Source organism: Pan paniscus, chromosome 7 (genome assembly GCF_029289425.2).
Source record: "Pan paniscus chromosome 7, NHGRI_mPanPan1-v2.0_pri, whole genome shotgun sequence".
NCBI lineage: Eukaryota > Metazoa > Chordata > Mammalia > Primates > Hominidae > Pan > Pan paniscus.
Window position 1 is genome coordinate 57906656 of NC_073256.2, and position 15237 is coordinate 57921892.

Below are 15237 nucleotides of genomic sequence, written 5' to 3' on the forward strand. Positions count from 1 at the left end.
CTAATTTTTTGGTGACATTTTATAGATTTATTGGTGGTAAGAAAATGTGTTTCCTTTTAAATGGCAGCATGAGCATGGAGAGCTATGAAAGCATACTTAGTGTTAGTATAAATGTTAGCTATTTTTCCCTTGCTTAATTCAAGTGCTCTTGTCAGAGCTATTAGTTTAGCTATTTGAGTGCCTGTGCCTGGGGAGAGTGACTACTGTTTATTCAGCCTTACGCACTTCTTGCTTTAACCACTGTTTGTTAGCTAAGAAGAGCTCCCCCTAGAGGACAGTAATCCTGCCACTTTATGTGGAGTGTACATAGTTAAATTATTTCCTAGGGTTAACTTGGAGGCTTTTTTGAATAGTAGAACTATCATGACAATGGCTTGGAAGCATGTGTTAATAGGTCCTCTTAACTGCAAATAAAGTTGAGAAAAATATTGGATTAGAGTTTTCCTTGAGATGCCCCTTACAGTCATGCTATGGGAAGAGGGGAGGCCTGGATTACAGACGAGAGAAAAGAGAGAGACTGGCTCTAGTGTTTAGAAGGAGGTCCACTTTCTTTAATTTCCAGAATTAGCTGGGGCTCCTGTGCTATAATGGCAGTTTGAGCTGCTGGAGCTGGGGCTTGAGCCATGGGACCCATTAGTCCTGCTGGACCGTCTGTGAGACTGTTTCTGAACCCAGTAACCTCCACCTCTGGGGGCAGTTTCATCTCCAGTGGTTTGTGCCACAAACTAGACAGGTTTGAGGTGGCTTCATCTTGCTGCCTGGGCATTCCTTCTTAAAATGCCCTGGCCTGCCACACTAATAGCAATTAGCCGATGCACCTGGGGGATCCTGGACTTTGCAAGCCTGCTAAGCTGCTGCTAGAGACTTTGTCCTTTTTCTGAGCTTTCTTTCTTTCTTTTGGGCCTCCTTCTGGTCCCTATTATAAAAGACTGAAGTGGCCACCTTCAGGAAGTTCTCTAAGGTGCTATTTGGTCCTATAGCTTGCTTCTGTAGTTTTCTTCTAATATTGGGAGCTGCCTGTGTAATAAACTTGTCCTTCAGGATGAGCTGTCCCTTGACTGAATTAGGGGATAAAGAGGCGTGTTCTATTAGTGCTTCTCTCAGCCTTTCCATAAAGGCTACAAGATTCTCATTTGGCTTTTGTTTTATTATAGATAGTTGAGAGTAATTGAGTGGTTGGTCCTGGTTTTTCATAGGCCTTCTAAAATGCATATTAAAAAGTGCTTTCTTTTCCATCTAGCTCCTGAGCTATTGGGGTTTCAGTTAGAGTTGTCTACTGGAACTGCTTCCCTCCCAATTGGGAATGGTGTTTCTACTACTTTTTCACTTTCCCAATCTGCTTTCTTACCTTTTGGTGTATTATGGGAGATACACCATTGTTCATTTTCAAAATTCTCTGCTGCTTGCAGAGCTGCCTGCTTTTCAGCTGCAGTGAGGGTCTGACTTAGGACCAATATGACATTACTTCATATTTTGGAGAGCTTTTATATACCTATCAGGGTCATCAGAAAATCAGCCTAAGTCTCCCTTTATTTGTTTAAGGTCCTATAATCAGAAGTGAACTTGAAGGGGCCCCAACTAAGGGGGATCCTTAGATGGTTCCCCTGGAAATTGCTTTTTTAATTTTGGGGAACTATTTTCCCTGGGCCTGCCTGATATGATTGCTCAAAGAGCTGGGTTGATCTTACAATGCTTGTAAAGGTTTAGTAAAAATGCTATGCCCTTGTGGAAAAGAAAATGAGTTGCTTTTTTCTTCAATGTTCTGAGGTTAAGGAAGTGCCAGTGTTTCCGAGTGCATTCCAGAGGGGTGCAAGCTGAAGATAATTTGTTACCCATTTAGGAAAAGAAAAGAGAATAAAAGCGTCCTCTTATTCTCCTTCCTTTCCATATGACCCAGAGTGGAGGAGAATCCTCGGACATTTTTCCTTCCCTGGTTTCTGGATCCTGGCCCCATGTTAAATGTGCCACCCATGGTTGAAGGCATGGTCCTTCAAACCATGGAATCAGATGAACTAAGCGATGGGACTAACCACACTTTACCCATGCAACCTTAGCTTCTCCGCCTTGTGTGATTCCTCTCTGACTTCCTAAAGCTGTGTGATCCTCCTGGCTCCCCGAAAAATGGATCTCGGGAGAGACTGTGTCACCTTTGGGCAAGGCTCCTTTAATGTAGGCAATGTGCTAGATTGCCTGCTATTATGGCCCGTGCTAAAGCATTTACCCTTAAAAAATGGTTCCGGTTATCTTCTGAATTTAAAATCCCCTAACTAATTAAGTACTATCTTAATTGGAGACAGAATAGGTGCCTTAAAAGAATATAGCAACTGAATGGCCATTTTCCTGCTGATGGGACAATATCCAGACTAAAATTTGGCTGTGGAAGACATCTTACTCCTAACTGTTGCAGCAAAGGACTGGCAATGTATCTTATGAAGAGGATTTCTATTTCCACTAGATGGCGCTGTTGGCTTAGAAATAACATGTGCTCATTAGCAGTGAGTGACCTCACTGTGGGTGAAAGGCGAGAACTCTCTTCCTAGAAGGTTGCGATGGCATTTTTCCTGAGCTATATCCCCAGTCTACAGCATTTCCTGATCTTGCCTAACAGGATTATTTCGCTAGCCCATAAAAGTACCCACACATTCGACACACACACAGAGAGTAAGAGACTACAGATAGAGAAGAAAAGTTTGGCGACAGGATAGCTGGAGGAGAGCCTTGAAATTAAAGGACAGATTTAAGGTGGAAGTTCGCTCCTAATACTCACCACTCCGATGAATGAATTCTCGGCCCATGAACCAAAATGATACAGCTCTGATAAATGAAGGAATGGGGGGCTCGGAACAAAGAGGAACCCCAGGTGCAGCAAAGAAGTAGTTGCTTATATTGGGAAGCTAAAGGAGGCAGTATCTAATTTACGTAGGGCCCAGGGGATTGGTTTAACCAGGTGTATCATCCACATAGCCCATGAGAAACCTGGCCCTCCTACCTTAGCCCTTTAATATGCAAATGTGGGTCACCACACTGTTTTATCACATGGTGTTATCTAAAGGTGGCCATAATACTTGGCACACCTGGTAACAAGAAGGAAAAGGTGGGACTCGCCATGTTAAGTGGACCCAGATTTTAATCATCAGCATTTGCATATCAAAGCTTGCTGGCCTGGCCCTTCCTGTTGCGTTTTCTGTTAAGTAAGAAATGTTTCAGGGGGTTGTTTCTTATTACAGGAAAATTTGCACCAAGAACCTTTACCCTTTCTAGTGGCCTAAAAACTGTTTCTTAATAACTCCTGTAGTATTGCCATGAACGTTGGTGTACAAATATTTTTATGAGTCTGCACTTTCAATTTTTGTAGGTATATACCCAGAAGTAGAAGGTTAGCTCGTATGGTAATTCTATGTTTAACTTTTTGAAGAGCTGTCATACTGTTTTCCACAGCAGCTGCACCATGTTCCATTCCCATTAGTAATGCACAAGGACTTCAGTTTCTTCCCGTTCTCACCGACAATTGTTATATTCAGTTTGTTTTATTAATAATAGTAATTCTAATGGGTGTGAAGTGGTATCATCTTGTAGGTTTGATTTTCATTTCCTTAATGATTAGTGATGTTGAGTGTCTTCTCCTGTGCTTATTTCTCATCTGTAGGTCTTCTTTGGAGAAATGTCTGTTCAAGTCCTTTGCCCATCTTTTAACTGCACTGTTGTTTTTGTTGCTATTGTTGTTATAGAGACTGGGGATTTCTTTATGTATTCTGGATATTAATTCCTTATCTGATATATGATTTGCAAATACTTTCTTCCATACTGTGTGTTGCCATTTTACTCAGTTGATGGTGTCCACTGATGCACAATAGTTTCTAATTTTATGTTGGCTTTTCTGTGTATCCAGTTATAGTTTAGTCCATTCATCAAAAGCCACATTCACAAATTCTTTAAAAAATAGGCACCTTTACTCTGGGAGGCTTGCCAAGCTTCTGAGTGACAACTCCCTTAATATTAGAAACCGTTTTTTGTATAACTAAGGGTGTCTACTAAGTACAATCTTAAATCTCTCAAAGGCCTCAACAAAATGTACTATAGTTACACCCTTGATGTGAGATAGTTTCTTACTTTGAGTGTGAATGGCTGGAGATAAGGATTCTCCTTACAATCGGAACAGTTTGTTTCTTTAGCATATCTCTTTCTTCTTTTACTTTATCAAAAACAGCAAATATAAGCTAATTGACATACTTAACACTCTGATTTTAAATTATTTTGCCAAAGTTCACAAATTGATTAGGTACATTTAAAATTTTTTTCCAAGACTACACATTGGGTACAGAGTACACTGCTCAGGTGATGGGTGAACCTAAATCTCAGAAATCACCACTAAATAACTTAATTATGTAACCAGACACCACCCTTTGCAAGTAAACTCTCAGGATTTTAGTTCCAGCAAATGAAGGCAAAAGTGACTAATCAGAGCAAATGAGACTCAGCCAGGTGCATCAGTCGCAGGGTGCATGAGCCTCATCCAGCTGGCACAGAGCACTGCTTCTGTGACCACCAAGCTGCAGACAAACCAGCAGACTGCAAAGAACTACATCACTTAGAAGCTGATAGAAGTCTTATTATTGTGATAGACTATGCTGAAACATTGAGCCTTACTGTAATTAATCATTTCATATAATTTTCACAATGACAGTAAAATCCTGCCACAAGTGGCACTGTCAACTTTTCTGCTTTTCTATGTGCATTCCCTTTTCCTCACATTGACATTCAAATTACAGAGTCTCCTTCGTCTAAAGGAGCTGTCCTATTGAAGCAGCATCCTTGCCTGGGGAAATACCCGAGGTTTGTCGTCTTGTTCTGAGATTAATGACATGGACACACACACATGGAATGGGTTAAGGAGCAGGAAGTTAAATAGGCAGAAGAAAGGAGAGAGGAGAGCAGCTTGCTCTTTCTTATGAGAGAGAGATGTCCAAAGGGGAAAAGTCGGCTGGCGGCGGACTGCTCCAGATCTTATAGGCAGGATGGAGGAGGCAGTGTTGGATTTCCGTAGGCCCCACAGTTTGGTTTGATCAGGTGTAATGTTTACATGGTGCCCAGGGAAGGCTGGTTGCCCCGCCCTAATCTTATTATGCAAATGGACTTTCTACTTGGCCAGTGCCATCTTGTCTGCTCCTTACTGTACGTGTGGCTGGCAAAGAGAAGATGGAGCTGCCGTTTTGAACATGCCTATTCCCAGGTGGCCTTTTCCTATTGGCACAACTGCCGGCATTCGCCTGTGCAAGCTTCTAGCTTGCTTGTCTATGTCTGCAGCTTGATTTTACAGGCTGATGTTTGTTAGAAAAGAAAATGATTTTGGAGTTGCTTTTCATTAAAAGGAAAACCTTACTGAGGACTCCCGTACCCTCAGTATCTGCCTAAGTAATTTCTTCTTAACTCCTATATAACCAGCTCGCTAATGGGACCAATTCATTTAACCTGCACTGCAGTACAGCCACAGAGCCGAGTAATATGTATAGGATCCAGGGGAAATGAGTCCTCCCAGCTGGCCCCTCCTGCCATTTGATTCAGAGATGAGAGTTCCTCTTTCTTTTGACTTAGGCTGATTTACAGAAAAAAAGCACATTCCAGAATAATCAAGTTAAGTATTAGCCAGATAATCTTCAGCTGCTGGCTTGGATTATATAACAACTCCCTAATTCTAGAAGCTAAGGAACAGAAGGCCAGCATTTTCTCTGATTTCCTATAGTTTTAATGCTTTTCCACTCTCCCCTTCCCTTCTCCCAGCCCACTGTCCCACCACTTCACTGCATATGCCTTTGAAAGTCTATGTGGATCATATTCCTCAGCTATTTTGATTATCTTGGGTGCTTCTGCTTACACAGCCATGTATCCTGGCCTCATAAAATATTCACTTTACGTGACCCTTGCTTGCTGCCTTTAACACACTCACCATAGAACTCTTGCAGAGACAAAATTCCAGGAAAAGCACCTGCAACTATTAGTGCATTAAACCAGTATTCCGAGATGACTCAATGCATTGCTTCTGCCGTAGAAGAAAATGCTGGGGTGAAGCGAGAGCACAGGTGAAAGACCTGGTTTTCCTTAAATGGATAAAGCCTCAGAGGCATTTCTATTCTTGGAGGACCCAGTCCTGATTCTTCTGATCATTTTTCAAATCAGCTTAATGAATATGAGATGGGCTGTACATTAAACTGATATAACAGGTAAATATCACCTGCATTTAGCATGGGCAGCTGATATAGGGCAACTGTTTTCTGTGATTGTAAAGAATTTGTAAGGGGAGTAAAAATGCGGGCCGGATTTCTGAATGAGATTTACATTCTGCTCTCACTCTTGACCCACTGCCACAATAAACACGGGGAGATATTTTTAAGCTCTCATGAGTAAAAGCAATGCCAATTGCTATAGATTGCTTTTGGTAGAATTTTGGGTAATTTCGCATTACAAATGTTTCCTCTACTTACGCCTTCCTTAAAAGATAACTAAATGCCAAGCCCACTAGAATAAACATCCAGAGTAAAGAGCTACATATACCCCAACATATTGTTTTTTCCAAAGCTACAAGCCTACGTCAGATGCTTTGTATCCCACACTGCTGTCCAAGTGAAGCCTCCCTTCCTCTATCTTCCAAGTACAGCCCAAACCCTAAATATGACCTTTAAAAGGACCCTTTACAAAGTGGGTGTTTAAAGTGAATAAAATGTCATCTAATCATCTATTCCTTTTGCCTTAAGCTGCAGAGTCATCCACGTTTGCTATTTCCTTCAAGTCTACTTTCTTTTCCTAAACACCGGAAGCTTCAGAGCCACTCACGCATTGCAGTAATTCTGCTGGCTCAGGGTGAAAAATAAGGCCTTCTCTGTGTTGATGAAATCAGGCCGGTTCCTCAGTAGGATCTGTGGTCTAGGGTGACCCTGGAGAGACATGAATTTCTAATTTTTATACTTTACTCAAATTTCATAAATTATTTTTATTTCAAAATCCAGTGCTTTAGGGCTGGGCGCAGTGGCTCATGCCTGTAATCAGCACTTTGGGAGGCTGAGGCGGGCAGATTGCTTGATGCCAGGAGCTTGAGACCAGCCTGGCCAACATGGTGAAACCCGGTATCTACTAAAAATAAAATAGAAAATTAGCTGGGCGTGGTGGTGACACCTGTAGTCCCAGTGACTCGGGAGGCTGAGGCAGAAGAATTGCTTGAACCCAGGAGGCAGAGGTTGCAGTGAGCCGAGATCGTGCCACTGCACTCCAGCCTGGGTGACAGAGCGAGACTCCCTCTCAAAAACATTTTTTAAAAATCCAGTGCTTCATAATGAATTGATTAGGTGCCTAAGGGTATCGGGGAACCTGCCCCGATATTCACGTAGGTTCTTTTCTATTTTCCTTAAGCGTTGGCCAGCTTGATCTCCATTCATATTATATGGTATTTCATTCACGGCTTCTCTGGGAGAGAAGCACTGAGTTGTACCTCTCAGTCAGCCAACAACACTCCCGCTTGTGATGTTCCCGTATAATAATGAGAAACGAGGCTCCCATGGGTATCCCACACACGTGCATAAAAGAAATGCCTTCAAAGTGAAAATGATGCCACACTACACCTAGTGTAGGATCACCTGGGTTAGCTGGAAAAAAAATGCTTCAGTGTCTGTAGTCATGAAGTGATTCTGTATTTTATTGTAGAAATCATATCAAGTATCAGTTTCAAACGATTTTTCTTCCTTTTTTTTTTTTTTGAGATGGAGTCTCGCTCTGTTGCCCAGGCTGCAGTGCAGTGGCGCGATCACCGCTCACTGCAGCCTCCGCTTCTCGGGTTCAAATGATTCTCCTGCCTCAGCCTCCCAAGTATCTGGGATTGCAGGTGCACACCACCACACCCGGCTAATTTTTGTATTTTTAGTAGAGACAGTGTCTCACCACGTTGGCCAGGCTGGTCTCGACTCCTGGCCTCAGGTGATCCACCTGCCTTGGCCTCCCAAAGTGCTGGGATTACAGGTGTGAGCCACCGTGCCTGGCCACAAGCAATTTTTACATACTCCATACTTAAGTTGAGATGTTGCCTCTACTTTCTTTCTTTCTTTCCAGGAGTGTCAGCAGCTATAGTCAAGTTTCAAGAAGGGGGAATGCTGTCGGGACTGAGCAGGCAATGGCCTAAAAACAATAAAAAGCCCCACTAAAGGCTGGTTTTCTTTTGATTATTATCCTGTACTGACAATTCTTAGTAATATCAGTGATGAAATAAATCACTGGGGAAGGCCCCTCCCACACCTGCCCCTAGTTGATATGGCACTGTGAAAGCACTCCAGTGTCTTTCTTTCTTTCTTTTTTGAGATGGAGTCTTGCTCTGTTGCCCAGGCTGGAGTGCAGTGGCACAACCTCGGCTCACTGCAAGCTCCGCCTCCCAGGTTCACGCCATTCTCCTGCCTCAGCCTCCCAAGTAGCTGGGACTACAGGCACCCGCCACCACACCCGACTAATTTTTTGTAGTTTTAGTAGAGACGGAGTTTCACTGTGTTAGCCAGGATGGTCTCCATCTCCTGACCTCGTGATCCGCCCGCCTTGTCCTCCGAAGTGCTGGGATTATAGGTGTGAGCCACTGCACCCGGCTTCCAATATCTTTCTTAGGAAGGATACATTATCATTTAAATAATGAAAGCAATATATATTCACTGTAGAACATCCAGAAAAATTTGAAAAAATATTTTTAGGAGAGAATCAAAATTCGCATTAACTTCACCACTTATTGATAATCATAGATCTTTATGTCATTATTACTTTTTATTATTAAAAATAATTCTGCCATATGTATCCTTGTTACATATATTTCTTTTGGCATTTGTGATTTTTTTGGGGAAGTACATTCTTGAAAGTTTAACTTTTAAAAAGCATCAAATATATATCATCATGTCCTTAAAAAGTATTTATCAATTTATAATTCCTAGATTAGTGTACACCTCTCCCAACACAAAACTTTATCATGAAAAATAAATCCTGATTATTTATTTGGCAAAACTTTTTTGAGTTTTCCAATTGTCTTGTTACTACGTTTAATAGGTCACTACTTTTTTCAGGATAATAGTTGTTTCCTCATTGCTCTCTTAGCTTCTGATAACAAGCAGCTCACCATTTCTCTAGCCTTTGCTAGAGAAGAGCTCCCCTGATGCATCTGGAACCCTGGGTTGCTTTCTTAGACTGAGAGTAGTCACACATATTTGTGGTGCTTGTTATTATAGCACCTTACTTACAAGCACCAATTTTAAATACTCTAATACTCTGTAAAGAACCAACACAAAAAAGTCGCTTAATGCAAAAGCCATTTATTTAGCTAATAATTTTGCTAGATATTTCTTTTGGTCTGTATGTGGCTTGGCTGGGAAGTTCTGCTTGTCTCAGCTGGGCTCATTAATGCTTCTGAAATCAGCTTCTAGTCAAAAAGGTGTCTTTGATTCTGGAGGTTGTCTAAATATTAGATAGGGTCACTGGGCTTTGTGTTTTGTGTCTCCTAGGAGGGTAGGCCAGGCTTCTTCACATAACAAGTGTTGCAGGGATCCCACAGTGTCAAGAGAGAGAAATCCAGTGCTCAAACACTTTAACATCTTTGCATGTGTCACCTTTGCTGCTGTTCCACTAGCCAAAGAAACAGAATGTTCATCCTCCCGTCAAAACCCCCACTACCCTTCCCAGCCTCTGGTAACCATCCTTCTACTCTCTGTGACCATTAGTTCAATTGTCTTGATTTTTCAGTCCCACAAATAAGTGAGAACATATGATGTTTGTCTTTCTGTTCTTCGCTTATTTAACTTAACACAATAATCTCCAGTTCCATCCATGTTGCTCCAAATGACTGGATCTCATACTTTTTTTATGGCTGAGTAGTACTCCATTGTGTATATGCACCACATTTTCTTATGCATTTATCTCTTGATGGACCCTTCTAAATCTTAGTTATTGCAAACAGTGCTGCAAGAAACATAGGGATGCATTGATTTCCTTGCTTTTGGATATATACTCAGCAGTGAGATTGCTGGATCATACGGTAGCTCAATTTTGAGTGTTTTTGAGGAAAGTGCAAACTATTCTCCTCAGTGGTACATCCCCACTAGTACATCCCCACTAGCAGTGTACAAGAGTTTCCTTTTCTCTGCATCCTCTTCAGCATTTGTCATGTGATGAGCCTCTTATATATTCCGGTTATTAATCCCTTGTCAGATGGGTGATCTGCAAATATTTTCTCCCATTCAATCTTCACTTTGTTGATTGTATCTTTCAATGTGCAGAATTTTTTTTTTTTTTTTTTTTTTTTTTTGAGACAGAGTCTTTCTCCATTGCCCAGGCTGGAGTGCAGTGGCATGATCTCGGCTCACTGAAAGCTCTGCCTCCCAGGTTCACGCCATTCTCCTGCCTCAGCCTCCCAAATAGCTGGGACTACAGGTGCCTGCCACCACGCCTGGCCAATTTTTTTTTTGTATTTTTAGTAGAGACAGGGTTTCACCGTGTTAGCCAGGATGGTCTCAATCTGCTGACCTCGTGATGCACCTGCCTCGGCCTCCCAAAGTGCTGGGATTACAGGCGTGAGCCACTGCACCGGGCCTGCAAAAGCTTTTTAACTTGATGTGATCCCATTTGTCCATGTTTGCTTTGGTTGCCTGTGCTTGTGGGGTATTGCTCAAGAAACCATTGCCCAGACCAATGTCCTGGAGAGTTTCCTGATGTTTCCTTGTTTGAGGTCTTAGATTTAAGGCTTTAATCCATTTTGACTTGATTTTTGTATATGGTGAGAGACAAAGGTCTAGTTTCATTCTTTTGCATATGGATATCCAATATTCCCAGCATCATTTATTAAATTTGTTGAGTTTTATGAAATGCTTTTTTAGCTTCAGTTTAAATGATCATATGTTTTTCTATCCTTCATTCTGTTGATATGATGAATGACACTGATTGATTTGGATGTGTTGAACCATACTTGCAACCCAGGGATAAATCCCACTTGGTCATAATGGATGATCTTTCTAATGCATTGTTGAGTTTGGTTTGCCAGTATTTTGTTGAGGAATTGTACATCAATATTCATCAGAGATATTGGCCTATAGTTTTCTTTTTTCTTTTTTTTTTTTTGATGTGCCTTTGTCTGGTTTTGGTACCAGGGTAATACTAGCTTTGTAGAATGAGTTTGGAAGTATTATCTCCTCCTCTATTTTTTGGAATAGTTTGAGTAGGATTGGTATTTGTTCTTTCTATGTTTGGCAAAATTCAACAGTGAAGCCATCAGTTCCCAGTATTTTCTTCACTGAAAGACTTTTTATTATGTCTCTGATCTCATTACTTATTATGGATCTGTTCAGCTTTTGGATTTCTTCTTGGATCAATCTTGATAGGCTTTTTGTATCTATGAATTTGTCCATTTCTTCTAGATTTTCCAATGTATATAGGAATATACATTGGAAAGGTATATTGTTGTTCATAGGTATATAGTTGTTCATAGTAGACACTAATGATCCTTTGAATTTCTGCAGTATCAGTTGTAATGTCTCCTTTTCCACTTCTAATTTTATTTTTTTGGATCTTCTCTCTTTTTTTCTTAGTCTAGCTAAAGGTTTTTCAATTTTGTTTAACTTTTCAAAGAATCAACTTTTTGTTTCATTGATCTTTTGTTCTTTTAATTTCATTTATTTCTGCTCTGATCTTTATTATTTCTTCTACCAATTTTAGGTTTGGTTTGTTCTTGTTTTTGTAGTTCTTTAAAATGCATTGTTAGATTGTTTATTAGAAACTTTTCCTCTTTTTTTAAATTTTTTGTTTTACTTTAAGTCCTGGGATACATGTGCAGAATGTGCAGGTTTCTTACATAGGTATACATGTGCCATGGTGGTTTGGTGCACCTATCAACCCATTATCTAGGTTTTAAGCCCCACATGCATTAGGTACTTGTCCTAATGCTCTGTCTTCCCTTGCCCCCAACCCCCCGACAGGCCCCAGTGTGTGATGTTCCCTCTGTGTGTCCATGTGTTCTCATTATTCAACTCCCACCGATGAGTGAGAACATGCAGTGTTTGGTTTTCTGTTCCTGTGTTAGTTTGCTGACAATGATGGTTTCCACCTTCATCCATGTCCCTGCAAAGAAAATAAACTAGTTCTTTTTATGGCTGCATAGTATTCCATGGTGTATATGTGTCACATTTTCTTTATCCAGTCTATCATTGAGGGACATTTGGGTTGGTTCCAAGTCTTTGCTATTGTAAGTAGTGCTGCAATAAACATATGTGTGCATGTGTCTTTATAGTAGCATGATTTATAATCCTTTGGGTATATACCCAGTAATGGGATTGCTGGGTCAAATGGTATTTTGGGATCTAGATCCCTGAGGAATCGCCACACTGTCTTCCACAATGGTTGAATTAATTTACACTCCCATCAACAGTGTAAAAGCATTCCTATTTCTCCACAGCCTTGCCAGCATCTGTTGTTTCCTGACTTTTTAATAATTGCCATTCTAACTGGCATGAGAGGGTATCTCATTATGGTTTTGATTTGCATTTCTCTTATGACCAGTGATGATGAGCTTTTTTTCATGTTTCTTGGCCGCATTAATGTCTTATTTTGAGAAGTGTCCGTTCATATACTTTGCCCACTTTTTGATGTTTTTTTTTTCTTGAAAATTTATTTAAGTTCCTTGTAGATTCTGGATATTAGCCCTTTGTCAGATGGATAGATTGCAAAAATTTTCTCCCATTCTGTAGGTTGCCTGTTCACTCTTTTTTGATGTAGGCACTTACAGCTATAAACTTCCCTCTCAGTACTGCTTTTGTTGTATCCCACAGATTTTGGTATGTTGTATTTCCATTATCATTTGTTTCAAGAAAAATTTCAATTTCATTCTTAATTTCTTCATTGACCCACTGGTCATTCAGGATCATGTTGTTTAATTTCCATGCATTTGTATAGTTTCCAAAATTCTTCTTGTTATTAATTTCTAGTTTTATTCCACTGTCATCAGAGAAGATGCTTGATTTTATTTCAGTTTTTTGAATGTTTTAAGACCTGTTTTGTGACCGAATATTTGGTCTATCCTTGAGAATGATCCATGTGCTGGGGAGAAGAATGTGTATTCTGCAGCTCTTGGATGAAATGTTCTGTAAATATCTATTAGATCCATTTGGTCTATAGTGCAGATTAAATCTGATTTTCTTTTGCTGACTTTCTGTCTGGAAGATATTTCTAATGCTGAAAATGGGGGTGTTGAAGTCTCCAGATAATATTGTACTGGGGCCCATTCATCTGTTTAGCTCTAATAATTGCTTTATATACCTGCCACTTACCACTTCGTGAAAAAAAAAAAAAAGAATTTTCTTTGTATACCTGGGTGCTCCAGTGCTGGGTGCATATATGTTTAAAATTGTTATATCCTCTTGCTGAATTGACCCCTTATTTATTATATACTGACCTTGTTTGTCTCTTCCTATAGTTTCTGTGTTGAAATCTATTTTGGCTGATATAAGTGTAGCAACTCATGCTCTTTTTTGGTTTCCATTGGCATGAATATCTTTTCCCATCTTTTTATTTTTATTCTATGTGTTTCTTTATAGTTGAAGTGTGTTTCTTGTAAACAATGGATCAATGGGTCTAGTATTTTTCATCCATTCAGCCAGTCTATGTCTTTTGATTGGAGAGTTTAGTCTATTTGCATTCAATGTTATTGATAAGTAAGGAGGACTTACTGTTGACATTTTATTATTTGTTTTCTGGTTGTTTTGTGGTCTTTTCTTGCTTCTTTCTTTCATTCCTGTCTTTCTCTAGTGAAATTGATTTTTTCTTTGGTGATTATTTAGTTTCTTATTTTTTATTTTTTGTGTATGCATCGTATGTTTTTTGATTTGAGGTTACCATGAGGCTTGCAAATACTCTCTTATATTATATTAACCTGATGATAACACTATTGGCATAACAAAGAAACAAAAAGAAAACTAATATAAACTCTATACCTTAATTTCATCCTCCCACTTTTTAGCTTTTTGTTGTTTCCATTTATATCTTATTGTACTGAGTATGTCATATACTTAATATCATCCTTGCTATTTAATACTGTCTTGGCATTTTTAAGCAATTAGACATAGGAAGAGCTTACTGGAAAAAGAAGAAATTAGAACATGTATTATAATATGTTGTGAAAAAGGATGTTTCTAACACAGTATACAGTATCATTTTAATGGTAATCCACTCATTGAGGATTTTCCCACTTTCTCCACATACTGTTTTTCAGTGTAGGATTACATTTATAATGATAGAAATGAGAACTGCTTGAAATATCCATTTTAGAAATTCAGTATTCAATTTTCATAAAAAAGAAATAGTACTACAAATTGAGTGCATTAAACATTGCCTAAAATCATGTTATTATATATTTTTGTTAAATCATTATTTGCATATTATTACTGATTTCCTGGATTTCAATTGGAGTGGATTCCTATGGCTACTTTAGAATATAGCATATTGTAAAATGAAAGAGATGTGAAATATTAATTACATCCACTAGTTTTTAAAAATCATTTATCTTTTTCAGTTTGATTACATGGGCTCTGATATAAATGCTGTAACGCAGAAGGTTATTCAGATAATTGGCCTTGTTAACACTGTAAGTTTTTAAAAACTATTTTAAAATATATTTTATAAAAATGATATGTATAGTAGTTTGCTGTGCTGTTGAAGAGTTTCCATAACCAAAGTACTGTATCAAATGTGTTTTTAGAAAATGTAATATAATGTTCGTTTATTTAAAATTTTTAATTTATATTCTTCTTTTAGATGCTTACCCAGTTAGAATTGACTGTTATGATATCTTCAGTTGAAATCTGGTCAAATAAAAACAAAATTTTTACTACAGGGCATGCTGAAGATGTATTGTTACAATTTTTTGAATGGAAAAAGGACCATCTTAACTTTAAACCACATCAAATTGCATGCTTACTTGTGTAAGTGTAGTATTCTGCATTTTATAACATTAAAGGAATAACTCAAAATGATTTAATATATTCATTATGAAAAATAAGCATTTATTTTATATATATTGTGTTCTACACATTTAATATAGATACTATGGAATGTGAAAAATGTAAGCAGGAGTCCTTGTCCTCAAGGAGCTAACTTGAGGCAAAACTTAAAATGTTTTATCAAACAACATAAAGTTATTAATAAAAGTAAAATTCCACAAAAGGTATTGAAATAACTAAAAGT

General features: G+C 39.0%; 1 protein-coding gene across 1 annotated transcript in view; it reads left to right on the forward strand.

Moving 5' to 3' along the window:
* The window catches only part of LOC100982897 (disintegrin and metalloproteinase domain-containing protein 5), a 121426-nt gene that overhangs the window by 23579 nt on the left and 82610 nt on the right, over positions 1 to 15237 (forward strand). The window contains exons 8-9 of the mRNA XM_003823322.6: positions 14567 to 14638; positions 14809 to 14975. Of these exons, the coding sequence (XP_003823370.5) occupies positions 14567 to 14638; positions 14809 to 14975 (239 nt within the window). The remainder of the gene's footprint in view (positions 1 to 14566; positions 14639 to 14808; positions 14976 to 15237) is intronic.